The 26,957-nt window shown below is 44.6% G+C and overlaps 2 protein-coding genes across 5 annotated transcripts; both read right to left on the bottom strand.

Moving 5' to 3' along the window:
- Positions 1-108: 108 nt before the first annotated feature.
- LOC127597935 (adenylate cyclase type 4-like) lies at positions 109-14,818 on the bottom strand. 3 transcript variants are annotated; one of them, XM_052061320.1, is made up of 28 exons: positions 14,545-14,818; positions 13,657-13,824; positions 13,008-13,126; positions 11,636-12,382; positions 11,146-11,343; positions 10,909-11,070; positions 9,642-9,791; positions 9,425-9,570; positions 9,215-9,326; positions 8,984-9,111; positions 7,660-7,818; positions 7,417-7,576; positions 7,182-7,346; positions 7,076-7,107; positions 6,799-6,852; positions 6,647-6,710; positions 6,471-6,568; positions 5,838-5,922; positions 5,611-5,748; positions 4,920-4,997; positions 4,492-4,670; positions 4,309-4,393; positions 3,393-3,551; positions 3,036-3,182; positions 2,843-2,944; positions 2,089-2,203; positions 1,817-1,941; positions 109-1,748 (listed from the first exon to the last, which is right to left on the bottom strand). In XM_052061320.1, the coding sequence occupies exons 4-28, from the start codon at positions 12,323-12,325 to the stop codon at positions 1,614-1,616; spliced, it is 3,666 nt and encodes a 1,221-aa protein (XP_051917280.1). In that variant the 5' UTR covers positions 12,326-12,382; positions 13,008-13,126; positions 13,657-13,824; positions 14,545-14,818; the 3' UTR covers positions 109-1,613. The 3 variants fall into 3 exon arrangements, with proteins under 3 accessions (XP_051917280.1, XP_051917290.1, XP_051917299.1); XM_052061330.1 differs by having other exon boundaries at positions 13,662-13,824; XM_052061339.1 differs by having other exon boundaries at positions 13,008-13,122; positions 13,662-13,824.
- Positions 14,819-17,374: 2,556 nt separating this feature from the next.
- Positions 17,375-25,669, bottom strand: khnyn (KH and NYN domain containing). 2 transcript variants are annotated; one of them, XM_052061459.1, is made up of 9 exons: positions 25,280-25,668; positions 24,200-24,447; positions 23,994-24,128; positions 22,072-23,333; positions 20,936-21,066; positions 20,722-20,818; positions 20,529-20,636; positions 19,565-19,666; positions 17,375-19,494 (listed from the first exon to the last, which is right to left on the bottom strand). In XM_052061459.1, the coding sequence occupies exons 2-9, from the start codon at positions 24,395-24,397 to the stop codon at positions 19,158-19,160; spliced, it is 2,370 nt and encodes a 789-aa protein (XP_051917419.1). In that variant the 5' UTR covers positions 24,398-24,447; positions 25,280-25,668; the 3' UTR covers positions 17,375-19,157. The 2 variants fall into 2 exon arrangements, with proteins under 2 accessions (XP_051917419.1, XP_051917427.1); XM_052061467.1 differs by having other exon boundaries at positions 19,268-19,494; positions 19,558-19,666; positions 25,280-25,669.
- Positions 25,670-26,957: the final 1,288 nt, after the last annotated feature.

The raw sequence follows: 26,957 nt of genomic DNA, 5'->3' as shown, positions 1-26,957 counted from the left end.
GTGCATTTAAACCATGGTTGCATACTTCGTTTTTCTCAAGTTTGCTTTGAACACAGCAGTCTGTTTCTGTATGTTTGTTGAAGAATAACGAGACACCAGACACCAGTGTTCATTATGTGCCGCTGTATTCAAAACTGCCCGCCGTACAAAAAAGCGCACGCACTTCCCCCGTGCTGCTGGGGCAAACCATTATGAAAGGGGGGGGGGGGGGTCACTCCCCCTAACACAGTCAGGCTATGTTGATTGTGTTGGTCCTTCTTGTGCGGAAGTCTCTCTACGGTTTTTGTGTAGGCCTCATTTCGAATGACTACACTTGGTTCGATGACAACACTGGAGACGTTTTATTTTCGCTAGGTCGCTACCACTGTCAGACAAACAGAGAAGCTCCACCCGCTCTATTTATATGGACGCAGAACACTGTAACCTTCCACACAAAATAGTTCCAAACAAGTAACAATCGTGTCAGTGGCATACATCGTAAACCTGTATGATACAGAGAGATGGAAGAACAGATAACTTTGGTCTTGTCAGTGGAGCAATCGGGCAACTTTTTAAAAGTAAACTTTCCATTCATAAACTCTTTAAGTATCCGTTTTCGGTGTCTCGTGCTGCCGTCCCTGGGTGGCAGACATGGGCGTGGACTTCTGCAGCGCGCTTGTTGTTTTTGTTCTGGTGTATTTATAGAGCAACGTAACATCCGCTTGTGATGTGTGCCGCGTTAATCTCGCGAAAAAATGTAATCCCGTTAAAATTCATTTAAATTAATACCAATAAAAACGCGCTAAACCGACAGCTCTAATTGCAATATTAATTTTTTCGTGACTTCAACATTTCTTTTGGAGGGCTGCCTAAAGTGATGTATGAAAACGTACATTGTAAAATAAAGTGCAAGTATTTTAACAGATAATAACATTGGTATAAGTTGGTCACTTTGTACAAAATCACTTGAGCACAATTTACTGCAATTAAAAGTACATAGAAATTGGGAGCATTACAAAAAATACGTGGTTGGAATTTTGATTGCTTTCAACTATTATAATTGAATTCATGTAGATTACTTCAATGGTCTGCAAGTTGGACCCTCGCTAGTAAAGTTAGAATGGCCATCACGCAACATGAGTGATAAGTGTGAATCACCAAAAAAACGCTCACATTGTGAATAACATTAGAGTCTTAACTTATTAAAAAATTCATTAAAGTACATTTTTTAAATACAGTTTAGTTTTATTTAACTTTTAAGTACAATACATTTGGCACTCTGTGAGCCAAATGTTTGTTGAGCCTGTACTATTGTTATAAGTAGTTTGATAACCACTGCCGTGGACCATTCCATTGTCAACAAAAAATGTCCACCTAATTCAGTAAACTATCATGGATCTCATTTGGAAAAAGGAAAGTATCCATATGTTAATACAGACACACAGGCATGATCATTCAACGAATCGGGATCATATTTAGTGTCTTATCCCAAGACTGAGGCAACCCATGGTGCATCATGACAGAAGTCGGGCGGGCAGCAGGACTAGACAGCGACATCATCATCAGCGCAATGCGGCGGCGGGCTCCTTGCAAAAGTCTCTCTTTCAAACCGCACTGACTACAAACTGCGGCCGTCAGACGTGCGGAGATGAGTGCTCTGTATTGACAAAGTACGTGGTCAGCTCCCCTTTCCCCTTGACGTTGATGACTCCTCGGAGTGTGATACCGTAGCCCACGCTCTGGACCGCCTGGGCCGTCTCCTCTGTCACCTGGACGCAGAGACGGAAGCGGGCGTGGTCAAGCGGGGAAGGAGGGAAGTTAGTGGTGATGGACTGACCTGGATCCTGTCCAACACTCCCGTGCTGTCCATCCTGCTGGCCACGTTGACCGAGTTCCCCCAGATGTCGTACTGCGGTTTATGAGCACCGATGACTCCAGCAATGACGGGGCCCTGGTTTATTCCTGCGAATGAACATTGATTGGTCAATTCTTTCATTGAAGAACCAAAACATGAATGGTAACTATGACTCACGTCCTTGAGCCAACCCACTAAAAAACTGAGGTGCCGACGTCAATTGCAATTACCACACGGTGGGAAAACGGGCTCACCTATCCGCAGTTTAAAGCTGTTGAAGGAGTGCGTGTTGATGAGCTCCAGTTTGCTCATTAAAGCGATGGCAAACTCCACCATGGAGCGCACGTGACTGTAGGACATGTCACATTTCTGCAGAGGGACCAAGAATTCTTGTTTCAAGCGAGGCATTTCAATGTGAACGTACAGGCAAAATTGCCGATTTTTTTAGCGGTTTCTTTTTTGGGGGGTGGGGGGGTCAACTGTATAAATACCGGTCAGTCGGAATTTTGACTTGTGCCCCTTCAGTGTTGGATTGGATTGGATACAACTTTATTGTCAAATGTGCTGTATATGTAACATACAGTACAGTAGTACCATTTTGGGCCACAACATGCCAGGCAGCACTGAGTACTACTGGATGGGAGATGCAGTGTAATTAAGAAGAGAGAGGAAGTGTAATAGCTCCAGTACTGTACTGTTTCAACATATATGTTGAATTCTGCTGTGTTTGTTAAAGTTGCATGTTTGAACCTTTATACTGTACATCTATGCTAATTTCTAGTAGCCAAATTACGGCGTTACAGGCATTACAGTATATTTTAGCATCAAGCTAGCAGACCTTCGTAGAGTACATAATTTAGTCGAACATTTTTGTGTTTTAATGTACAATTATAAATTCTCTTTTGTTTTGTGTCGGTTAATGATATTTTTTTTCCTATCCCTGTAAGAGGGATTCACTGTAAAACCTTGGAACCTCGGAGATGGAGTCAGAGTTTGTGATGAATATACCTTTCTCTCATCCCATGAGTGCGTCAGCCCCACGGCTGCCATGTACGTACTGCCGATGGTCTTTATCTTCTCCACCGATGAGAACTTTGGCTTGGATAAAAGCTGAGCAAGAGAATGACACGCGAGACGGTGAGGCAAGAAGTCGGGCGCTGATGCTTGGGTAAAACCTTCAGACACTACTAATCCCTCACACCTCGTCAAAGTCAGCAATGATCTCGTTGAGGAAACGTAAACACTCCAGACCATCTCTAGTGGCGCTGCTCTCACTGTAGAACTCCTTAAACTGAGGCACGGAGGCGAACATGATGCACACGCACTCGTACGACTGGCTGTATAGGTCCTGAAACCAAAGATAGACCATCAAATTTCAGCAGCATGTCACTTTGAAATATAGCACCAATTCAGAACAGAAATGATCACAAGGCCTTTTTTGAATCACGATAGAGGGGTTGAGCCACCGGTGGGGGCAAGTAGGAGAGAACAATGGGCATAACAACAGCTGTTACAATTCTCAAGAAGGCTACAACCTTCCCCCAAAACAAAACATCACCTGATTGCGAACAGTTTTGCCCATGAAGAAGGAAGCCACGTGAAGGGGCAGAACGTTCTGGAGCAGAAGCTTATTGACATTCTCCACTGTCTCCATCTCCTCTTGTTCCAACTTGAAACAGTGTTCCAACAGGAAGTCTACGCGGCAGCCCAGTTCATCCTGACGGCGTTGATTGATTGATTAAACGTTTTACTTCGAACACACGGTGCGAGGAAAAAAAAACAACCTGATGTGAAAAATCTGCAATATAAATTCCATATCTATCCCATACTGAAACACTATGCCTTAAAACCTATTTAGATCTTTTACTAATGCGGTGGTTCATTATTAATCTGTCAAGAATTGCAATATGTACTGCACACCCGTTTAAATGCCAGGTTTTTGTGATATGAAAAAAAAGTGAGATACAGTAAATAAACCTCTGGTAATCAATAACCTGTACAACTCCAATACATCAATTCAAGAGGGGTATTAAAAATGAAGATTTTCTTTTAACTGGCAATGTGTTTGTGTTCAGATTTAAACAATCACATTCAAACTCATTTAAATGGGAATCAGCACACAACTGCCACCACTTGAAAAGCCACTGAAGAACCCCAAATAAAGTTCAGCTGTTCTAGTAGGCTTATATGTTTGCTGTCATACATATTTTTCATTCATTCTTAAATAATAGTAATAGAGATTTTTGTTGAGCCATAAATCATGCTTCCCTTCCCTATTCCCAGACGGATTTCAAATGTTTTCTGGTAGCTTGTCATTTTGGATCTTGGACTATCTGTGAATTTTATTGGATTTGATTTAATAAGAGTGAATTGGTGTGTTCCAGAAATCCTAATTTATGAACGGTCCTGATTGCGTTCTATGTAGGGCGGAACACAAGTCTACGTTTATTGCATAAACGTACGCACGTACGCACCTGTCTGGCCAGTATGATGCAGACAATATAAAAGATGACCAGCCAAACGCCAGACATGATCTGAGGGTCCTTCAGCACACCGGGCCTGGGAAGAGCGCACAGATTGAAAAGAGTCAGAGCCTGTCTTCCGGGGCAAACGCACCTGCGCACCCCGTCGGCATCAAACAAAAGCCGCTCGCTCACTTGGTGGTGGTGTTGTACAGCAGGTCGATGAGGCAGGACGAGCGGTTAGCGTATACGTGGAGGAAGAGGGCCAAGTAAACCACCACGGCCAGCGTGAGGAGCAGCGCCTTTACCGACAAACATATCCTGATGAAGACGATGACTCCCAGCATGGCCACCAGGCAGCAGTACAGGTAGTACTGGAAGGAAAATGCAAAAACATTTAAGTGCATATTCATTATCTCTTCTAATGCCCCTAATTGTCAGTGTACTCTCAATAATTAAAAACTCTCATTGCCCCACGGGGATAAATGAAGTTTTATGAATCTGAATAGTCAAACTAGTGAGGAAAAAGAGTATGGATGATTCTGCGCACTTGAATAAATTCTCAAATGTCTTGCCATATATGTACACCAAGAGGAAGCTACATATGATCATTGCTAACTCACAGGTACAGTGTAGAGTTTGAGATCCTCCAGCGCCCTCCTGTCGCTGATTTCGGTGCAGTTGTTTCCTGGGATGAAGACCTGAGGAGGAGGTACAATGAAGGAAGGAAGGAATAGCTAAATGTGCGAACGTTGCGTCCAACTCTTACGCACAAGGTAGTTGAAGTGACTCAAGAAAGGGACTGTTTTCAAACAAGACCTCAAATGATAGAAGCGTTCAGAATATTATTAACACAACGTGTATTTTGTCATGATAATGTGCATTTTCATTCATTTCTTTTGCGCGCGGTGTTTCTTTTTAACAACACGCAAATGGGCTGGAACGAATTCATTCTATAAGATAAGATAAGATAAAATATCCTTTATTCGTCCCACACTGGGGAAATTTACAGCCTCCAGCAGCAAGAATGTATGTAGAAAGAAGAAAGGAGAGAGAGAAAAAAAACAACAACAAACATCTTTCAATTAAATACAATATGAACACAATGGATAAATCGCAGTACTATTTACAATTTTACTTCACATAATTTAATTATTATTATTATTATGATTGTTATTTTTTATTCATCAGCCTGACAGCACCCTTCATTTTAAAGTGGATCATTGCTCTGGTTCTCAAACAGAGTGTCGGAATGAATCAAGTTCACGAAAAGAGATTCCGCTGCATATTTTAAAATAAGGTCAAAATGCTCACAAAGTTGAGGATGGCCATCAGCAGTGTGATGAGTAAGCTCAGGCACACGATAAACAGCCGCAGCGCCGCCCTGGTGGACACCGTACGACACAGTCCTGACATCCAATGAATGCGGGGCCGTGTCTTGGAATGACATTTCTTCAGACAAAAAAAAATATATATATATATATATTTTTTATCTTAAATACCCGTTGACTTATTTTATCGGCGAGTTTGGCTTAGCATACCTGTAAGTAGCCACAGAACGCGATGGACAAAAGAAGTACCAGCACAGGAAAGGTGGCACTGTAGGAAACGGCCAATTGAAAGTTCCTGTCAAAGATACAAACACATTTGTTAAATGAACGTATTAAGTACTAATGGATTTGGAATATTAATGTTTCCCATCAACTAAAAAGTATAAATTTGAGAAAATGTTCCTACCCCCTGAAGGTTATTATCTAACAAGTGAATCATCTCAACACTTTTACTGTAATTAATGAGAACATTAATCAGGATAACGAATATTTGTCGCATTCTTAGTGAGTTGATCTAAGCTCAAATGCGCAGCCACGAACCTTGTGCATTATGTTGCATGCTAAAATACTAGCTACAGTTGCACAAAGGGTTGTCGATGTTTTTTTAATTTAATGCCTTATGTGTTTGATACAAAAAAATGCCAAGTTTAATTTGAAATTTACACTTCTTTGAAATTGCCCCACCGAAAATGTTTCTAGATAATGTGATAAGAAGAAATAAAAACTGTTGATTATGTAAAAAAGGAAGCTCGTTGGTCATTCCCGATTAAATCTAAATGTAAAAATAGTTCATGCGAATGCAGGATTATCCGATAGAATAATAACAATTTGGGTGCCACTCACTTTTCAGAAACGAGCATCTGGACAGAAAAAAGCGTGACAAAGACGAAAGCGAGGCAGGTCATGGACTGGTGTAAGCCCTTCACCTCTGACAGGCGAAACTGTAACACACACACACACGATGTAACACAAAAGCACCACAGTGGCTGGCTCACTTCCTGTTGGGGAAGTGACATCACCTGCTTCTCCAGGCGTATGTCATTAAACAGCAGCGTGAAACAGTTAAGTCTTTTGGCCCTCCACCTATGGGAACACACACACACACACACGCGCGCGCACACGTAGATCAGAGCGTGAGCCAACGAAAGAGGAGAAAAATAATAAAACTTACCCTGCAATGTCCATCGTGTCCAGCGAACCCCTCACACGGTTATCTACAAACAAACTGAGACAAAAAGCACAAATTCCATCGATGGTACAGGTACTCATATCTAGTTAGGACTACTTGAAATTTGCCTGTCAAGGTTATAGTGCATTTCAGATTCATCCTAAAACATTTTGGCCACTTTTAGTGAGTAGTGCATTTGACTGCATTGACATTTTTAGGCTGTGTAATTTTGCCTGTGTAATCAGCTTGAACATTAAAATTGAAAATCAATGGAGCATACCAGGATGGGTTGTTCTGAAAAGGTGGTCTTTCCTGAAACAGACATTTTCTAGTCAGGACACGTGAGTCTATGCGCGTTTGCAAAGTGTAGCGTGTGGTCAACGTACAGCAAATGACTGCTGTTGGTTCGCTGCGACCTCGTTGATCTTCTTGGGGAGCTTGGCGTGATCGTTGCTGAGGTCGGCGAAGGGTCGGATGTTCCGCCACGACTGAAGGTACTGAGACATGCGCATGGACGCCCGCTGCGTGTTCTCAACGGTGGTGAGGTTGGCCTGGAAATGAATGAGCCACTCCGTCACACGCTTGCGTCTCCGCGCCGCAGTGTGGCGCAAGAACTCCCACCGTTGTCGATCGTTGGAAAAGGTTGTCGGAGTTGTTGGGGTCCAGAACCAAGAAGGTTTTCCTTCCTTGTAGAAGAGGATCCCGACTCCTACCGTCGCCGTCCTCCACTTGGTACGCTCCGTTCAAGTGTTGCAGAGTCTCTTCCGTGATGTGAACTCGCCTTGCAGAAAGAAAAAGCACATTTTTGTTGCTTTCCCTAGCGCAAATGCCGAGACGTGATTATCTTCATTTGAATGCGCTCACCCAGGAACGCCTTCGGATTCCATGTGATTGGCGAGCGTCACGTCATGCGACCACACGTCGTACTGCCATTTTTGCAAGCCGATCACACCAGAGAGCACGTTGCCCGTGTGAACGCCGACGCGCATGCTGATCTCCACTCCTGTGGCCTCTCGCAGTTTACTGAGAGCCAAGAAAAGGAGAAGAGTCCGTTTACACGTTATCAGCTCATTGTCAGCGTATGCCCCATGCTCCTTGCGAGAGTTCTCATTTTGCATCTGTGCCTTGGACAGTTCGTCCCGTTCGCTAAAACGGCTGAAAGCGTATCAGCCACTCTACTTTCTCAACCTGCCTCTTAATCCAAACAAAGAAGAAAAAAAAAGCAAAAACTCAACCAAATAACAATTTGTGACTTGAAAAACTTCGGGCCACATCAGGGTGGTGTAGGACAGGGGTCCCCAATCTTTTTTGCTTCAGACAATATTTGCCTATCCCAGCCGTCTTCGGGCAGTGGGCGGGGGACACCATGAATCAGTTGCCAGCCAATCGCAGGGCACACAGAGACGAACAACCATCCACGCTCACATTCACACCTAGGGAAAATTTAGAACGTCCAATCAGCCTGCCATGCATGTTTTTGGAATGTGGGAGGAAACCGGAGCACCCGGAGAAAACCCACGCAGGCCCGGGGAGAACATGCAAACTCCACACAGGGAGGCCGGAGCTGGAATCGAACCCAGTACCTCTGCACTGTGAAGCCGACGTGCTGGCCACTGGACTACCGGGCCGCCCCCCTTCAAATTAAGATAGACCACAAATACAAAGTGCATGAAAAATATGACTCACGATCGCCCCATATTATGCACACTAGGCTTGATGCATGGAAATCTCCCATTCTGATCAATCCGTATTTTAAGTAGGACTCCTGACACTGTCTATTAAATGTAGCCTTCTTTTTCTTGAAAGTCGTAGGCTCCTCCTCTGTCTCCTGGCTGGGCCTTTCCCCCTTCCCAAAGACCTTTGTTTTTTTTAGTCATTTTGCTAGCTCCTGGCTTTCATTTTAGCGGTAAGCTATCTCGTGACTGAGAAGCGCACCTTCACCTGTGTCAGAAGTGACATATTATCAACGGATGTAACAGAGGATCCGGTAATTTTTCAAAATAAAACATCTTTCGGATTCCAAAATGAATAAAACGGAAGTAACGCAAGTTACTTATTCTTTCTGTGCGGCCCGGTACCAAATGACCCACGGACCGCTACAGGTCCGCGGCCCGGGTGTTGGAGACCTCTGGTGTAGGATGTTAAGAGATAGTTGTGCAGTAAAGGTCTCGCTAGCAAATGAGCTTACCTGATAGCTGTGCACATGTCCAAGCCCATCTGAACACAGTTGCTGGCGTGCGTGGGGATCGGGTCAGGCAGTCCTGACACGCAGTAGTAGCAGTCGCCCAAAATTTTGATGCGAAGGCATCCGTTCTTCTGCAGACAGCGACAGCATATGCAGCAAATGTGATGGTGCGCTGTCAAACACACACACACACACGCATGCACGCGCACACTCTCGGACCAGACATGTTGTTACCTTGGCGATGTCGTCAAACCTGCCAAAGAGCTTATTGAGCATAGCAACAAGCTCCTCTGGTGTGCAGCTACTAGCCAGTTTCGTGAAGCCCACAATATCCGCATACAGAATGCTGGACGCACACACACACACACACACACACATACACACACACACACGTTGAGCATTGCACAAACAGAAGTCGTGACAGCATTCTGTTTCCCTCCTCACCTGACGTCTTTGTGCTGCCGTATATACAGACTGTGGAAGTTGTGTCGATTTTCTTTCTCACTCGTGGGCTTAGTAAGCCTCTTAATCACCTCCGTTTTCAGCTCTATGGCGATGTAACGCGGCAACACCGACAACAGCAGACGCTCCTGGAACGAACGAACAACAATTGTTTCCAACGGGTCGCTCAGGAGTCATTAAAAATTGGATCCGATCAAACCTGCTGGTATTTTCTGATTTCCTTTTGGGAGCGGATAGTGCTGAACTTCTCTCTCTTGCGATTGGATTTCCTAAGATCGTTTTCGGTAGTCCACAGGTGGAAGACTCCGATGCAGTTCACACATAAGAACAGTATGCCGTTTGCCACCAGCTGTGGACATAAGTCCAACATGAGCGCCAAAGTGAAAAGTTGGTCAAGGTTAGGATTGAAAAAATTCCAAAGTTGACGGGGATGATCAAAATTTTTGAAACCATGATTTTAAAAATACTTTGAAAGACCTTAATCATACGTATGGGATAAGCGCGTAGTTTCTAACCTGGATTTAAACGCATTATTGATTTGTATTTTTATTCATTCGTATTATTCACTCTGATAACAAAGGACACCAGCAAACTGGGGGATCGTATTATACACAGGCACGAGAAAAAATGTTTTTAAAGGGTGAATTTGGGAGGGCGCAGTATAAACGAGTGTGTATTATTCACGGGATTTTATGGCATATATGATAGCTTTCCATTGGCTGGCAACCAGTTCAGGGTGACCCCCGCCTACTGCCCAAAGACAGTTGGGTCTGGCCTGGTAGTCCAGTGGTTAGCACGTCGGCTTCACAGTGCAGAGGTACCGGGTTCGATTCCAGCTCCGGCCTCCCTGTGTGGAGTTTGCATGTTCTCCCCGGGCCTGCGTGGGTTTTCTCCGGGTGCTCCGGTTTCCTCGCACATTCCAAAAACATGCGTGGCAGGCTGATTGAACACTAAATTGTCCCTAGGTGTGAGTGAGAATGGTTGTTCGTTTCTGTGTGCCCTGCGATTGGCTGGCAACCAATTCAGGGTGTCCCCCGCCTACTGCCCGGAGACGGCTGGGATGGGCTCCAGGACCCCCCGCGACCCTAGTGAGGATCAAGCGGCTCGGAAGATGAATGAATGAATGAATGAATGATAGCTTTCCATTCTCACAATTCCCAAGGAAAGTTTCCAATGTGTCATACAGGAACAGTATGACTCTGGTGATAACTTGGTGTCAATGGTGAAGTGAGTTGAGGAATTTCATTTCAACATAAGTAGTGCATTTCCACATCTTGTGGCAGCAATAGGCCATAAAAAAACTTTTTGTTTGCTTTGTCAGTGTCAATTACTCACAGACTTTCACTCCTGGAGGGAGCTCAAGACAGAGCCCTGCTGGATTTATTGTAATTGAACACCCCATTTTAAATTCCCATTGATTTTTTTTTCTTTTCCTTTCTTGGCAACCCTCATTAAGTTGGACGCACCTGCACAGCCAGGTCTGGAGTCTCCGGACTTGTGACCGGGACATATACACTGATGATGATGATGTGCGAAACGCTGGTCCAAATCCCAACCATGAGAGCCCAGGCCAGTGAGAGAGGGAGCACCGTGTACACGCTCAATGACAGGAAGAGGAAGAAAGCCACCTGAGGAGGCGCAAGTCAGGACAGACGGGTGTGAGTTTCTTTCGAGACGACTCGGCTCTCGTGACGCCTCCCCACCTGTTCCCACGTTGTGACGGGTCCTCCGGTGAAGATGAATACAATGGCGGTGATGTACAGCGTCCCCCAGACGAAGAGGGCCAGGGCGCCGGCGCAGCGCCTCACGGTGGCCAGCCACGGTAGGCACACCAGCAGGCCGGCGCTCAGACACAGAACCACGCACAACACCGACAGAGCTCCCACGTGAATGTCAAGGTTCTGTGCGCAACATGAAACCGTTGAACGCGATCGCTCGCCAACGCTTCTTTTCTAACTTTGTGTCAACATTAGAACAGTACGATTTAAGCAAATTTCACAATAATGCTGTTTAAACATACAAGTTTGAGTTCACTTTTGATGAAGTAGCAGTTGTTTGAAGGTTGAAATTACAGTTGGATCTATGCTAATTCACATGAGCTTGTCTATGGTGTTTTGCACTATATGTTAGCATTGAGCTAGTGGTTGTTCATTTTTTCTGTATGTATTATATCACACACAATGCGGTACTCACCCTTCCCATGGTAGGAATAAGGACGATGATGGCGATACAGAAAGCTAAGGACAGCACCAGTCCAGTCAACATGGCCGGCGTCTCCTCCCCACACTGCAGACACCCCCTGTGCATGGACCTGTAGCAACAGCTGACGCTGTCTGCGACGCTGCGCTGGGAGCGTGTGCTTCCATGTTCTTCTTCATGGTCCGCACTACTGCCAGTACTCACAATCTCATTTGGTGGGCTGGCGTTTTCCTTTTTCTTGCTAGATTTGGTATGGGTTTTTTTTTTTGCCCTTTTTTTGGACTTATTTCCTCCCAAAGTGTGTTCAAAGAGGTTGACAGGAGAAACAGAGTTGGTCTTTTCAAAGGAACTTCCAGTGAGTTCACTTAGGTCGCCACTGAAAGCGGTGCTGGCAGAACCGGGGCTGGAGTGAGTGCTGCCATAGTCCGAGTCAAAGGCGAAGTCCAAGTTTTGAGAGGACAGGTCCACCTCTGGTGCGTCGCTCCCAGACGTCGACGAAAAATCCACCAGCAGAGGCTCGGGTAGGTGGGCAGTCGCTTGACTTTGTGAGAGTCCTGATTGGCTGCCCAGCAGTCCTTCCTCATCAGCAGTGTCTGCGATGTGGCCAAGCTCGAGCGTGACGATTCCAGTTTGGGCCACGCCATCAACCCGCAATGCGGCTGCCGCTTCTTGGTCAGCCTGCATCTTTTCCTGGACCCTTTAGGGCTTGTCTGCCGTTGAGGAAGCCTGACAGATGTGCTCCTGTGGAAATACAGTGATTTTTTTTTCAGATCATCATTTCATAAAACAAAGAGGGGTGTCTAAAATTCTTCTTTTAGGGGCCACGGACAAAAAAATCAAAGGCTGCAAAGGCCACCCTGACATTCTTCACCTTGAATTTAGCACTCCGGAACGGAGTCCGTTAGCGTGGGTAAAGATGCGCAAAACAATTGAATAGAGTTTTAAAAAATACTGACGGATTTGTAAGGATTTTTGTGTGGCCAGTTGTGCCCCTATCACACTATAATAGATCCTACAGCAGAATCCCATCTTCACATTAAGGGCCAAAACAAGAGCAATCTACACCCAAGCTGACCTTGACACAGAACAGAAAGTGGAGCAAACAATCGCGATTCTGATCCGCGTCTATTTGAATGATGAATGATTGGTGGAAAACAAGGAAGTGAGGATGAATTTCTGCTTCTCCTGCCTTGGGCTAAGTCAATAGCCAATTTTAGAACAGGTTGCAGGCAGCTAAGAAAGGAGAAGCAGATGTTACCTGGGTGATGGTTTGGTTACCAGTGCTAATGTTTTTTTTGTCCATTCAATTATGTGTGGGTGTGTGTGTGTGTGTGTGAGTGTGCGCGCGCGTGCGTGTGAAACAGACCAGTGTTGAATCCAGAATGTTCCTTGTTAGTGCGGTTGATCCCCCTCAGTCAGCGCTCAACCATCGATGGCCACCCCGACATTCTTCACCTTGAATCGATGGACGACGTCAAAGTCTTCCTGCCGCAAACGAGGGTCAACAGCAGTGTGACAATGACTCACTTAATTCTATTATTATGCCGTCCTTGGTGGCTTTTCCATTATGCTAAACTCGTTTGTCTGGCTATTTCCTCAGTCAGGCACCGTTCAGGCGTGTACCGGAATGGCATGACAGCGATGCACCTTGACAACAACTTTCCAGTTGCCACCTAGTCCAACAATCAAGTGCTGTCATTTTCCTTTTCTCGATTTCTGATCAGCTGATGGCCATTACAAAATGTCAACACTAACAACAACCATATGAACTCATGTGAACTCCACATAATAGAAAAGTTATTTCGTACTGTCTGTATTGTCTGAGGTGTGTCAGAAAGAATCCAGGACGGCGGTTTAAATACATTTTGTGTGCCGGGCAACCAACAAGCAGGTCTTCAAAGACCGCCTGTGGCGTATGGACAATTGTGAACATCGTTACGAGGACAACACGCCTTCTTACAACGCCCCGAGCATCTGGCACTTCCCGATCATCCTGAAATGACCTCCCAACTCACCTGACCTGGCTCAGTGTGATTCTCTCTTCCTCTTTCCCAAGATCAAGGTGGTCACCAAGGAGACCAGTGTCGAAGAGGTGGACGACATCAAGATGGGCCAGGACAACTGAGCTGCGGAGGATCCCGGTACAATCCTTCCAGGAGTGCATGAAGGCATGGCAGAGAAAGCTGGAAAAATATATTCAAAGATTCCCGAAGGGATTACTTTCAAGAGGAAAATTTGTAGTTTGTAGTTAAGATTTAAAATATGTCGCATGCGACACCAGTCCTGCATGACACTTGACTGCTTCGCTTTTAAAATGACGATTTCGATTTCAAAACACCTGCTATGCAACTAGATAAATAAGATAAGATATCCTTTATTCGTCCCACAATGGGGAAATTTACAGCCTCCAGCAGCAAGAATGTATGTAGAAAGAAGAAAGGAGAAAGAGAAAAAAAAACAACAAACATCTTTCAATTAAATACAATATGAACACAAATGGATAAAAATTATTATTATTATTATGATTGTTATTTTTTATTCATCAGCCTGACAGCAGTCGGTAGGAACGAGCGAAATGATAAGACTTCAAGGAATAAACAACTATTTTTCCTGAATATATCATGATTATTGCCGTTTGTCAAGCAGGTTTAGACCACAAATGTACACGTAAGTACACCTCTTCAGACATGTTGTAAAGGAAAATATGACAGGGGATTACATCACCAAGTAAAAAGGTAACAAGCGCAGACCACTGCATCGCGAAACTAATGTGATGTACAACAAAGTACAGTACTTTCAACCTGATGGTGTGAGCGACGTTAACTTTACTTCCAAAGTGCTTTACAAGGACAATCCTGACATTCCTGACATTGAACGTGAGCGCGGTCGCGTTAGCTTCTTACCTCGTGACACACGTTCAATTTAGTCATGTTCCACTTCCAACAGCCTGCCTCCTGGCCAAACACCGACAAAACACATTCATATAATAATCATCTAGAGTTCGCTTTCAAAAACGCCGTGACAACGACCGAGAGCGAGCCGGCAGGTGTGAGCGAGAATCCCAGTGGCAAATGTATACACGGCTTCTTTCTTCCCGCTGAGCTGGGCGGGTGAGTGGGCGTGAGCGACGCCAAGCTACTGGACTGCTTTCGGCTACGAGCCGTCGCCTGAACGAGGTTCTGCGATCGGAGCGAGCTCTGCAGTGAACACTTCAAGTGGTGCCCTTCTGGGGTTTAGGAGAACGACATTCACGATGCACTTTCAGACGTTCATTCAAGGTGGCAAACACACCAAGCATGTATGCAGCGATGGCTGTTTGAAAGTGCTCTAGAAATACTGTTGACTTGACTTGACTTGACTTGACTTGACCAATGCAAAGTGATTCCTGCACTGATCTCGGAGTAAGGTAAAAGCCAAATTGATTGGCTGCACTTGTGAGCTTGGGCACAGACTGAAATAAACTCGTATGTCAAGTAAGGGTGTGGAAATTCATTCATTCATTCATTCATTCATTCATTCATTCATTCATTCATTCATTCATTCATCTTCCTAACCGCTTGATCCTCACTAGGGTCGCGGGGGGTGCTGGAGCCTATCCCAGCTGTCTCCGGGCAGTAGATGGGGGACACCCTGAATCGGTTGCCAGCCAATCGCAGGGCACACATAGACAAACAACCATCCGCGCTCACACTCACACCTAGGGACAATTTAGAGTGTTCAATCAGCCTGCCACGCATGTTTTTGGAATGTGGGAGGAAACCGGAGCACCCGGAGAAAACCCACGCAGGCCCCGGGAGAACATGCAAACTCCACACAGGGAGGCCGGAGCTGGAATCGAACCCGGTACCTCTGCACTGTGAAGCGATACATCGATGCGCACGTGCGCGATGCGAGTGCATCGGCTCATTCACTGGGTACGACGCGGTTGACGGGTGAAATCGCGATTCATCACGATGCATTGATGGGTATAGGTAAAATCCGATTTAAGCGCCGTTTTATTCATGTTAAACGTCACATATCTGCCCTTTCCTAGGCGCAATGAATGCACCATCATTGTTTTGGGTTTTGTGTTGAATACGGACGGGAGCCGTGCGTCACATACAGTCCAGAACACAACTAGCGAAACACTATGGAAGTTCGCGCAAGCAGCAGCGAGGAAACTACTGTATTTAATGCTTCCGCAATGTTCAGATCTTATGTTTGGAAATACTACGGCTTCTAAAAGAAAGATGGAAAGCTTGATAAAACCTCGGTAATTTGCAAAGAATGTCGCACTACGAAGCCATACAACGGCAGCGCCACAAATATGCAGACCACTTAAAACAGGCATGTCCAAAGTCCGGTCCGCGGTCGAATTTCGTCCGGCCCTCGGCCCCTGTCATAAAATCAGTGCCGTCTGGCCCGCAGGTTGGGCGCAATGGAACACGTGTTGGATTGACTGAGGTCTCGTAGACTGGTGAGTGATGTTTCATAGAGTACTGCTTCCCTCTAGTGTCTAAATGAGTAATAGCATTTAGACACTAGAGGGCATCACTCACGAGTTAACAAGACATCACTCCGTGTTTATATTGACTGATATGTCATATTTCAATTGATCCTTGCAGTTGTGGATATGTGTATTGCTTGTTCATTTCCCTGTTGTTCGAGTCAAAGGTTTTGTGACTATTGAGAAGTCATGGTGATACATTTTATGTTTCAAATCAATCAATTTGCACTCAGGAGACGTCTGTTTAAGAAAAAGTCAAGTGAATAAGCAGTTGCATGTGATATACCTGTTTCAAATGAACCAAAAGAAATTCTTAAGATTGTTGAAATTAAAATAAAAATGGAAATGTGAAACAATATTGTTGTTCAATGTAAAGAATGTCAGCCAAGGTCGGCCCCCCGACATTTTACCACATAAAATCTGGCCCCCTTGGCAAAATGTTTGGACACCCCTGACTTAAAACGATGGCACCACATCACCGACAAGGTTCCCGCCCCCTCCCCGTCCAGTTCCTCGTTGGACACCGGAGAAACTTGGCAAACCAGGTCGGGATCAGAAAAAAAATCGCCTCTTATTTTGGGGGTCCCCTTGCAGCTCACTGTGACCGGAAAAACTATATATGGATGACTCTTTTGGACATTTCATTTTGACACTCGGTGAGAGTGGTCTGTGTACGCTACAATACACACAGCAGCTTTGAGGCTGTGACTGCCACATTGTTTCAATTGTATTTTTTTCTGTCCTATGGCGATGGATATTTCCTATAAGACACTCAGTGAGTAGTCTGTTTGTGTTTACACTATAGCAACAGCTGTGAGTCTCAGGTGCCAAATTGTTTACATTTTCTTTGCACAAAACCCAATTGTGAAAGGGCTTAAATAAGTTGTTTTACACGTTCTACTGTTTATAAGGAATAAAGTGGTCTACTTTTTGCAATACCATACTGAATTCAAATCTTTTTTAAAACTTTTTTTCTTTGCGTATTTGCATCATGTTTAATTGCACACACAATATCACAACAAATTGCACTGTATCGTATCGGATCGCATTGAAGTGAACTAAATGTGTATCGCATCGTATCACATCGTGAAGACGGTGAAACGTATTGCATCGTGTTGCCAGAAAATTCCATGTATCGTTTAAGTATCGCATCGCTGGTAGTGCATCGAGATGTGTATCGAATCGTCCTCAGTGCTGAGATTCACATCCCTAATGCCAAGGTGTCAATTTAACCCCAATAACAGAACTGGTACTTCAGCTTGTTTAGTTCGGGGAAAAGACTTTAGGACAGTGCGATTGGCTGGCAACCGGTTCAGGGTGTCCCCCGCCTACTGTCCGAAGATGGCTGGGATAGGCTCCAGCCTTGTGAGGATGAAGCGGATCAGAAAATGGATGAATGGATGGATGGACTTTAGGACACTCATAAAAAAAAACCAACTGTGTCATTTGTTGTCTCCCTCTAGTGCAGTGGTTCTTAACCTTGTTAGAGGTCCCGAACCCAACCAGTTCATATGCACATTCACCGAGCCCTTCATTAATGAAAAATAAAAAATCTTTTTTTTTACAAATTCAAGACATTAAAAATGCATTTATTAAAAACAAAAAAGTAAACACAATAAGTATAAAATATAAATAATATAAAAATAACAATCATAATATTAATAATAATTTTTATCAATTCATATTGTATTTAATTGAAAGATGTTTGTTTGTTTGTTTTTCTCTTTCTCCTTTCTTCTTCCTACATGCATTCTTGCTGCTGGAGGCTGCAAATTTCCCCATTGTGGGACGAATAAAGCATATCTTATCTTATCTTATCTTATATACGTTTTTAATTGTGCACAAACCAGCCGGTGATGGCCAAGCAGGCGTGTCATAATTAATCAACATGTTGAATCGGGTGTGTCTTACCCTCCATGGCAGAGGCTCCGTCGAACCCCTGAAACTGATTCACCCGAACCCCAAGGGGTCGGTTGAACCCAAGTTAAGAACCACTGCTCGAGCAGCATGGCCTTCTGTGCTCACACTGTCAAACAAGCCATTTTTTACAAGCTCATCAAACACAGCACTGAAAGACACATTGCACCGTAAACCAACACACTATGGTCTGACAGCCAGCCTTACAGGTAAATCCAAGGATGCTTGTAAAATACATTGACTATTTTGAAAGTATAAAAGCCACCAAACCGGTCAACAGTGTCAGAACAAAAAGGGCGCTTCATCCATGTCAGTAAAGTGCAACATTCACACCTGGTGGAAATGATGATGTCATGATTCTGTTTGGGACCAACAGGTGGCACTGTAGGGCTCTACCTGCAGCTGCACACCTGTCGGTCGTTCTGTAATTATTGCTTTAAAAGGACTCCCAGCCAGACCACTCGTTGTCGGTCATTGTAGCTGTCATATTTTTGGTCATGTTTCTGTTGATCGTTTTTTTTTTTTTGCTTCAGCCATGGTTTTGGTTTGCTACTTTGGATTCCTTTTGTTTTCAGGACTTTGTTTGTTTATGATTTAGTTTTCTCTGTGTTTTAATCAATACAACTCGTCAAGTACAACCTGCTCCTCCCGCTTGGCTGCTTTTTGGGGTCCACCACCACCACGCCACGTGACAGATGCTGATCAGGAAACCAGTCATGTCAAATATATCTATATAAACTGTAATCACAAAAAAAATCTCGCAGGACTTCACATGCTCAGAGTTGACACATTTTAACAACATCCCCTGATCTTAACTCCCAGGTAGGAAAGCAAAATCTCCCCAAAAACCCATCTGGGGGAAAAAAATGACAGACCTTGAGAAGAGGCTGAAGATGAAAGAATGCCCTCATCCAGGATGACGAGGATACAATGGATGCTGAGTGGGCAACATTTCGCACAATGTGGTGCAATACAAACTTTGAAACATGTAAGAGTCAACTTAATAAGATGAAACACTGTATGTACAGATGCCATCAGTGCCGCCTCGAGCGGACACTGCGGTGAAAAGCAGATGAAAAAGGCATCGCAGTTGTGTGAATTTATGTTCAAGTTCTATTGCTCCAAAAGAAGGGCCGAGAGCACGTTGAGGTCATTTTCTGTCGGGTTGCTCTGCAGAACCAGCATCACCATGTTGTCCTGACCAGGAAAGACCTGACAAAGACGCTCTCTCAGGCTTGCCGTGGCCTCCACCGTTCTGCTGGCTAGAGCCGTCTCAGAACCCTGCTTGTCTCTGGGTTTGGGGTGCTCGAGTTCCACTTCCCAGCTCACTTCACTTGTTCTATTTAGCGCGCCACCCGGTATTTGGTCAGGGAAGTTGTGGGCTGGAATTTGTGACCACTGTGGATTGAAGGAAGCGGAATGTGTGGGTACACCAGCCGGGTTGGATGTCCTAGTAGGGAAATTATGGTGAGAAAAAAAAGTGTTGAATTTATTTCAGAATGATGTGACTTACGTCCCACCTGCAATCGGAATGGAGGAAGTCGTCTAAATGAGGGCCCCCTCTTCCCAGTGGGTCATCTGGAACCATGAAATGATCACCAACGAACGTGTACTGAAGCAATCTGCAGGGGACACGACACTCAGAGGCGATTTTTGCATCTTTCGTTCATCAATACAGAAGTTCTTGACATTTTTCGTACCAAGTACCACAAAAACAAGACTTACCGGTAATTCTCAAAGTACTATTTGATATTGTCAGTCACTGTAACATGATTTATTTCTAGATTGACTTAACCTTTAATTATACAGGTAAGGCAAGGGAAAACTGATTTTTATTAGCATAGCCGGTTTAGCAGCCGACAGCACAGTCAAACAAAACAGATTCAAAGCAGACTCGAAGACGTACAAAACAAGTTGTACAATGTGACATAATACATTACATTGCAGCTTAGCAAATGCCTAACTCAACTCAACGGTATTTATCGCGCATTTTAAAACACTCACCGCTGTAGACAAAGTGCCGTATATGGAGCACGAATAATTCAAATAACAATAAACAATAATACAGTAATAACAAAGACAGTAGAAAGCTCAAAAACAGTAAAACAACAACAAAAATCAAGTCTCATGCTGACGAATAGGTTCGAAACAGGCTCAAAGCCTCGGCAGCGATCACGTACGGTATCCCTCGTTAACTTTCCGAGTGGTGGTATACATGGTGAGCAATTATAATTCTTTTAATGTTCAAGACCATACTATTCTTAAATATTAAACGTGTCAAAAGTTTAGAAAGTGAATTTCATGTACCCCCCACTAGAGGGCACCCGCATAGCACCACTGTTGATTTCCTGTGTTTAAGTACACACGCAACTCTAGTGAGGTAGGGGTTGGGGGGGAGTCTTGCAGACTTGTATGTTTTAGTGGTCAGTATTTCCAGTACCATCTCATCGCAACCAGATGTCGGTTTTGTTTGGAGTGTTTTACCTCTTTTTGATGATGTCCCTCCACGCGAACGACTCATTCAAAAGGTCCTTCATGTTGTCTTTGGTCACAATCACGCCGTTAGTCTTTTGTGCAAGTTGCAGCATGAGTCTGCAGGTCAACCATGCTGGTTTTAGTTTTTTATTTTTCAGCAATGAGACCAAAAATCTCCAAAGACAATATCTATACGTGCTACCTGTCGTCATACGAGCTGATCCTCGTACCCATTACCTCCCTGGAGGGTGTGAAGGAGAGCAGGCCCAGGTTCTCCAGCTCACCGAGATAGTGCTGCTCTGTGGACGTAAAAAAAAAAAAAAGAACAGTTTGTGTCGTGTTTAGGCGAGGTTAGAAGGAAAAGCAATTCCTGTTCACACAAACATGAGTTCGTCGAAGGGAACGGGTGTAATAACCTCGGATGCGGGGGTCACTCTTCTGCCGCCACTGGGGCACCAGAGCACTGATGTGCCGATGACCTCGCTCCCAAAAATGCTGTACAGCCAAAGCAATGCCTCGGCATGAGAAAAACTGCCCCAGCCCGTGACTACAGAAAGGGTAGAAGATGGGAGGGGAAGGAAACTTTCAATGAGAGTAAAGAGAAAAAAAATCATGAATATGCTAATTTAACTCTTTCATGCACGCTGTAACCTGATAACATCTTAAGCTGTCCACTGTGGTAACCGCTGTCCCTGAAAGGGTTAAAACCCGGGAACATAACCACCGTGTTGGCCCGAATATAAGACAGTGTTTTTTGCATTAAAATAAAACTGAAAAAGTGGGGGTCGACTTATATTCGGGGTCTAGATATTATACCCATCCACGACGCCAGATGGCGCCAGATATCAATGAAGCGAATGCTGAACTTGACTCCCCAGGCCAAAGTGAACCCCTGCCACGAAGAATAAAAATAAAAATAGTGGTAACACGAAGAAGAAAAATAAAAAATAGCGGTAGGAAGGAAAAGAGAAGAAAATAAAAGAAGAGATCACAGAAAATTGAGAAACGTAGTGACAATCTGGAGAAAAGTGGGTCAAAGATCGGCCAGGTTAACGGGCAGCTGAGGAGAAGTTATGTTTACATTTTAAAAACCAGAAGCCATTCATTTACGAATGTGATTGCACTTTAGATTTAAATGAGGCACAATAACGCACCTTTTCTCTCAAATATATGGTAATAATCATTTGTTTCAGATGTAATTATTTTCTGTCTAAAAATTAATTTGGTGTTCAGTCTTTTTTCAAACTTGAGTCTTGAAAAAGAGGGCGTCGTCTTATAATCAGGGCTGTGTTATATTCGGGCCAGTCAGATACATTTGGGGGTAATAGGCTATTATTTTAGCATTATCCTGACTAAAACAACCACATTTCATGCAATTGAAACCTCTTTTGGAAGATTTGTTCAGCACTTATCAAAGTGCAGCTTGCGCACTGAAATTAGCTCATTGCTAAAAAAAAACCCATAATCTTAACGATGTCTACTTTCTCAAAAAGTCATAAGTGAGGCCACTTGGATCTGAAGGCGCTAGTGTAGCTCTCCTCCCTCCTCCTACCTCATGGCCACGTTGCTCCCATCAATGATGACGGTCCTCAGCTTAGGGTTCCCCGGTCGATCTGTTAGCTGGAGTTTAAAGGGTGTCTGCAGACCCTCGAGGAAGCGCTGCTTGCCCGTCACCGCCATCGAAGGGACGCTGGCCTCATTGGAGCATTCTCTGGATCCGGTGGGAGAATGCTGAGCTTGGAGCTCTCCCTTCGAGCAGCTCAGGCTTTGAGGTTTCAGGCACGGGACGTGAGTGAAAGATGAGGCATACATTGGCCCGGGTGGCCCTTTGGCAGGATCGGGACGTGGGAGCACCAGGACTTCATTCAAATGCCGATTGGAACCGGGTTCTGCTTGGCTTGCTGTGTCTGAGCCTATTCTCTCAACATCCTTTGTCATTCCAGCTTTCGGACTCTCCTCCTCTAAGACTTTCATTTCACTGCCAGTCTCCTTCTGCAGCTCCAGGAGCAGCAGGTGGCTGGCTCCATGCGGCAACATGCTGCAAGCCTTGGCCACCTTGTGCTCGGTGTAGCCGCAACTCACCACAGCTCGCTTCAGAACTCCCAACACAAAGTCATCCTCTTCCTTGGATTGTGCGCTGCCCACGGCACCGACCTCGCACGGCACATCTCCTCCTCCTCCCACTGTCTTGTCATCCATTTTATAAAGTGGGTTCCTCTTGCTCTGGTGTTCCCCGCCACTGTAGTCCTGCTCTTGCTGAACCAGGTCCAGTATCTGAGAGGCCTCTTTGGGTCCAGTTCGTCCAAGAACCCGTTTAACCACGTCCTCTGTGTACCCCATGGCCGTGAAGAATTTCAACAAAAGCCAGAACTCCTTGTTTGCCGGTGACAACGTCTCCACCTCAACTTCATCCTGTTCTGTCCGCTCCTTTTCTCTCGCCTTACGCCGAGCCTCCGTTTGCCCTTCCTCAGCGGCACCGGGCACACCCAAAGTCATCCCAGGCAGGCTCCGCTCATGTAATCCTACTCGTTTCATGTTAGGCGCAAGTCCCGAGTCTTTCACCAGGTCCAGCAGGGCTTCCTTCACAGATCGCGGCAGTACGAGGAGATCCAGGATGTGGTGGTCCTCCCATTTCTCCACCAGAGCTTTGAACGCCTGGGGTGAATGACACAACTCACCCGAACCTCGTTCTTCAGCGTCCGAGGAGCCGGCCTGCCCCCCCTTATACCTCTCCAACAGGTCAGCGATGAGGGAATAGGCTCGCACCACCGGCTCAGTGAGACCAGATATGAGCAGCAAGCCCGGAGTGCTCACCTGGTTTGAGGTGGAACAACAAAAACATCATCAAAATATTGTTGGAGCCTGAACAGAATCGAGGTAAACAAGCGCCTTTTCTACAGCTCCAACAAAATAAGAAACTGCGCTTGATGTTTCGGTAAATTAGCGGTTCAAAATGAATCTAATTTCTAAGTTTGAAGAGCGTGTTGGGAGGAAGAGTGGCCTTTCTCTTCCTCCGCATGTTCGTTGAATTTCGGACGATGAGGATGTTGGTTATCCAAATACAGGCTGGAATCAATGAACAGACCTTCGAAGGGTTTAATTTATTTTTCTATTGATTCGGGCTCCTGAGGGTTTCAGATTTCAGTGAGGAAGCGTAGAAAAAAAACACAGTCATGAGATTAAATAGAGACAATATGATAATGAGAGGCGTGGAGTACTGCCCATTATGTAAAAGTCAGAAACAAAGAAACGTCAATTCAGTTCGATCGCGGCATGATGGCAAGGTCCAGACCTCCCTGCTGTGCATACATCCTGAGATAAGAGTTCCTCCTTCGGGAGACTTGACAGCCATCAGGAATTTTCCCAAGGTGTGGGGGCACGAAAGAAGACACTTGGGGGCTGTTAATCACTCAAGGGGGAAGAAGATATAAATTTAACACTATACTCTTTGTTTTAAGTGTTTACTAGACTAACCACAATCTGTGCTGAAGTGCTCTTGATCATGCAGTCCATGAAGAACCCATTGGCACTGCAGAAGATGCAGTTGAGTGCGACGGGATAGGAGATCTCCTGTTGCTCCTCCTGGCTCACAAGTCCCTTCACAAAAATCTGAAAGATGGGCATAGTTGCTGATCAACTGCACCACGATCCACATGGGCAGAGGAATTGGCGCGTCGAACCTTGGCTGCTTTCACGTCACGGTCTGACCCTTGCAGTCGCAGCCATATCTGCCCGCTGGTCCCGGGCGGCATGTTTCTCGTGTTGATGGTGAACGACACTCGGAATATCCTCTCCACGGATTCCTGCTGGGAGTTCAGAGGCCCCCGCAGTGCCTCGGGGCACACAAACTCATCCCCCACCTTGTCTTGTACGTCCATCCCTCGTTTTTTACAAGAATGGTGTAAACATGCTGGGGAACATCCCTTTCCTGCAGACAATGTACATTTCATTAAGTAGCTGCTTAGCTTACGCTAACTTTCATAAGGTCAACCCTCGCGTGTGAACGCAAATGACAATTCGTCAAAATCAATGAGACCCGTTGGGAGTTCTTTGTCGAAATGGTTGCAAACATTCAAATGGTGCAGGGAGGAAAAACAATTCCAAATGTACGTGAATCGCTGACGAGAAAAAGGCAAAGTGGCGGAACTGACATTGTTTTGGTTTAATGAAACAAATGTAAGCACCGCTGACAAATGTGGATGAACACATCTACCTCAATTCACCAGCCAATTGCAGAAATTGAATAAAGTAGTACATGAATAATCTCTGTCTGGCGAGTCGATATTGCTGTTTTGCTAGCATAAACAAAGAAATTGTAAGTTTGCCATGAATTTAAGTTATTTCTCTTTAAAATAGTTACGTACTTGATATTTTTCAGGCAATATCTGAAGGTGCAAATTCCCATTTCCTTATTATACACTTTTGACACAGTACAGTACTTACGCAAATGTATCACGTTAGTCTTACTTGACTGCCATTTCAGACGAGAACCCAGTGTTCGAAAAAAATGATATGCAGATGATGGATTTCTTCTTTTCAAATTACTAAAAAAAAAGTTTATTTTCACAAATAGTCAGTATTTTACGCATTCATAAGTTTAACTTTCCTACGCGAGTTGATGATGTAACAACATTAGAAACGAGTTTTTGACACTTTTAAGAAACGTTGAAAACCGCACGGCAACGGCAAAGTGACTTGGCACGAAAAAAAAGAACGGAGCGAAGGACGTAATGTCAATAAAAGCTGTTTAGTTTTCCTACCTTTTGTTTCTCCCAGGTCTCCGAGTGGCTTCGACGCGCGAGCTTCTTCGTGCTATCACGTCACAACTCCAAACAAAACAAACCAGGAGAGAACAAAAACACAACACAGGAGAGCACTGCATACGGCGCACCCAACCAAGAAACACTTAACGCAGCGACGAAAGTGAAAGTAGTCGTGGAGAACCCAAAAAAAACCCAACAAAAAAATACAAAAACAAAAACAAAACAGCTGCTTATGACGCAGGAGCGACAAGCTAATAAACAGTGAAAAAACCAAAACCTCTATGCTAATAATACGTCTCACATCCCAAACACACAAAGCGGCCATTTACAGGTGAAGGAAATAGCTCATGAGCAGAGTTTCATTTTTTCAACAAGGCGTTGAGGGGAATTCCGGTGACGTCACAAATCGAAACTTTTTTTAATCGTTTTTTTTTGGGGGGGGGAATTGGGTGTTGAGACACGCCTCTCAATTGATTACTTTACGGGTCTGAGTGTGAACATTGTGTGCAACTATCAAATGCATAGTGAACCATTGTCAAATGATTTCAACTTTTCCAGAGCTGAACGTAGATTGATAAAAGAATGTTTTGAAAGCGGAATAAAGACCCGCCTCTCTCCCCGCAAATTTTTTTTACCAAAATTGTCCTATAATCTGCAAAGTCAAGATAAAATAAGAAAACCTTTGTTTGTCTCACAATGGAGAAATTCCTAATTTACAGCAGCAAGATTTGGAGGGAAGAAAGTAGAAAAACAAAGTATTTGCATGTACAAAATAAATTTTAAAAAATGAACCGTGCACAGTACAGAATGCAACATTCATTCATTCATTCATCTTCCGAGCCGCTTGATCCTCACTAGGGTCGCGGGGGGGGGGGGGGGCGGGGGGGTGCTGGAGCCTATCCCAGCTGTCCGGGCAGTAGGCGGGGGACACCCTGAATCGGTAGAATGCAACATAAAATATAAAATATGGGCCTGTCCAAAGGGCTTTTCTGATGACGCTCTAAATGTTTTAACTCTCCCTATTGATGTCACGGTGGTTTGTCCATAATAGGATGTTGAGGTTGTTTGCCTTGGGTAGTTTGTGAAAGGACCTTTCTGTATACCAATCCTCTCTGCTCGTCAGATCCAGCCCTCTCATGGAATGAGACATTGTTTGGGGGAAGGAATGTTACTACGTTGTTACAGACAGACGATAAGTGATGCCTCAAACTCTGTCTCCTGTTTAGAGATGGCTTAGGTAGTTTGACATAGATGGCTTCTTGCCACTTCCTTCAAACCGGTGATTCTCCTGATCCAGAATTGGAGGTCAAAGGTTTTTTTGATCAGGCCTCTTTGGCTCATATGATAATATGACTTGAGTTAGACCGTTATTTTGCTGTGACCTTTTTCTTGCTGTCAAATCCATAAAATGTCGCACACACGAAAAAAATAAATCCAGATGCCTGAATCTCTGCGTACGCTGAATCAATGTGAAAATGTTGGCGTACCAGTCTTGCCCCGCCCTGTCCTTATATAAATATGCAAATTATGCCCGCAGCAACCCCGATTTGTATCCTAGACATGGTACCAATTGAAAATTTCTATGTGAACCCTTTTTATCTTTTTATCTTTCATGCTCGCTATATTAAATTAACAGTGATTACCAAAACACTTTATATTCTTAATTGAGCTCTTT

The sequence above is a fragment of the Hippocampus zosterae genome, chromosome 1 (assembly GCF_025434085.1).
Source record: "Hippocampus zosterae strain Florida chromosome 1, ASM2543408v3, whole genome shotgun sequence".
NCBI lineage: Eukaryota > Metazoa > Chordata > Actinopteri > Syngnathiformes > Syngnathidae > Hippocampus > Hippocampus zosterae.
The sequence above is the reverse complement of the archived record's forward strand: the minus strand, read 5'-3'. Positions and strand labels throughout refer to the sequence as shown.

Bases quoted from the DNA above. Each gene is read 5' to 3' on its own strand.
- LOC127597935 (XM_052061320.1), bottom strand. From the start codon at position 12,325: ATGCAGGCTGACCAAGAAGCGGCAGCCGCATTGCGGGTTGATGGCGTG. The intron at 6,711-6,798 runs GTAAGTTTTATT...GTGTTCCCATAG, and splicing joins GACACGATGGACATTGCAGG to GTGGAGGGCCAAAAGACTTA. The intron at 3,552-4,308 runs GTGCGTACGTGC...CAACGCCGTCAG, and splicing joins GCATCATACTGGCCAGACAG to GATGAACTGGGCTGCCGCGT.
- khnyn (XM_052061459.1), bottom strand. From the start codon at position 24,397: ATGGACGTACAAGACAAGGTGGGGGATGAGTTTGTGTGCCCCGAGGCA. The intron at 20,819-20,935 runs GTTATTACACCC...TTACGTCCACAG, and splicing joins GAGTGACCCCCGCATCCGAG to AGCAGCACTATCTCGGTGAG. The intron at 19,495-19,564 runs GTGGGACGTAAG...TTTCCCTACTAG, and splicing joins TTCCTCCATTCCGATTGCAG to GACATCCAACCCGGCTGGTG.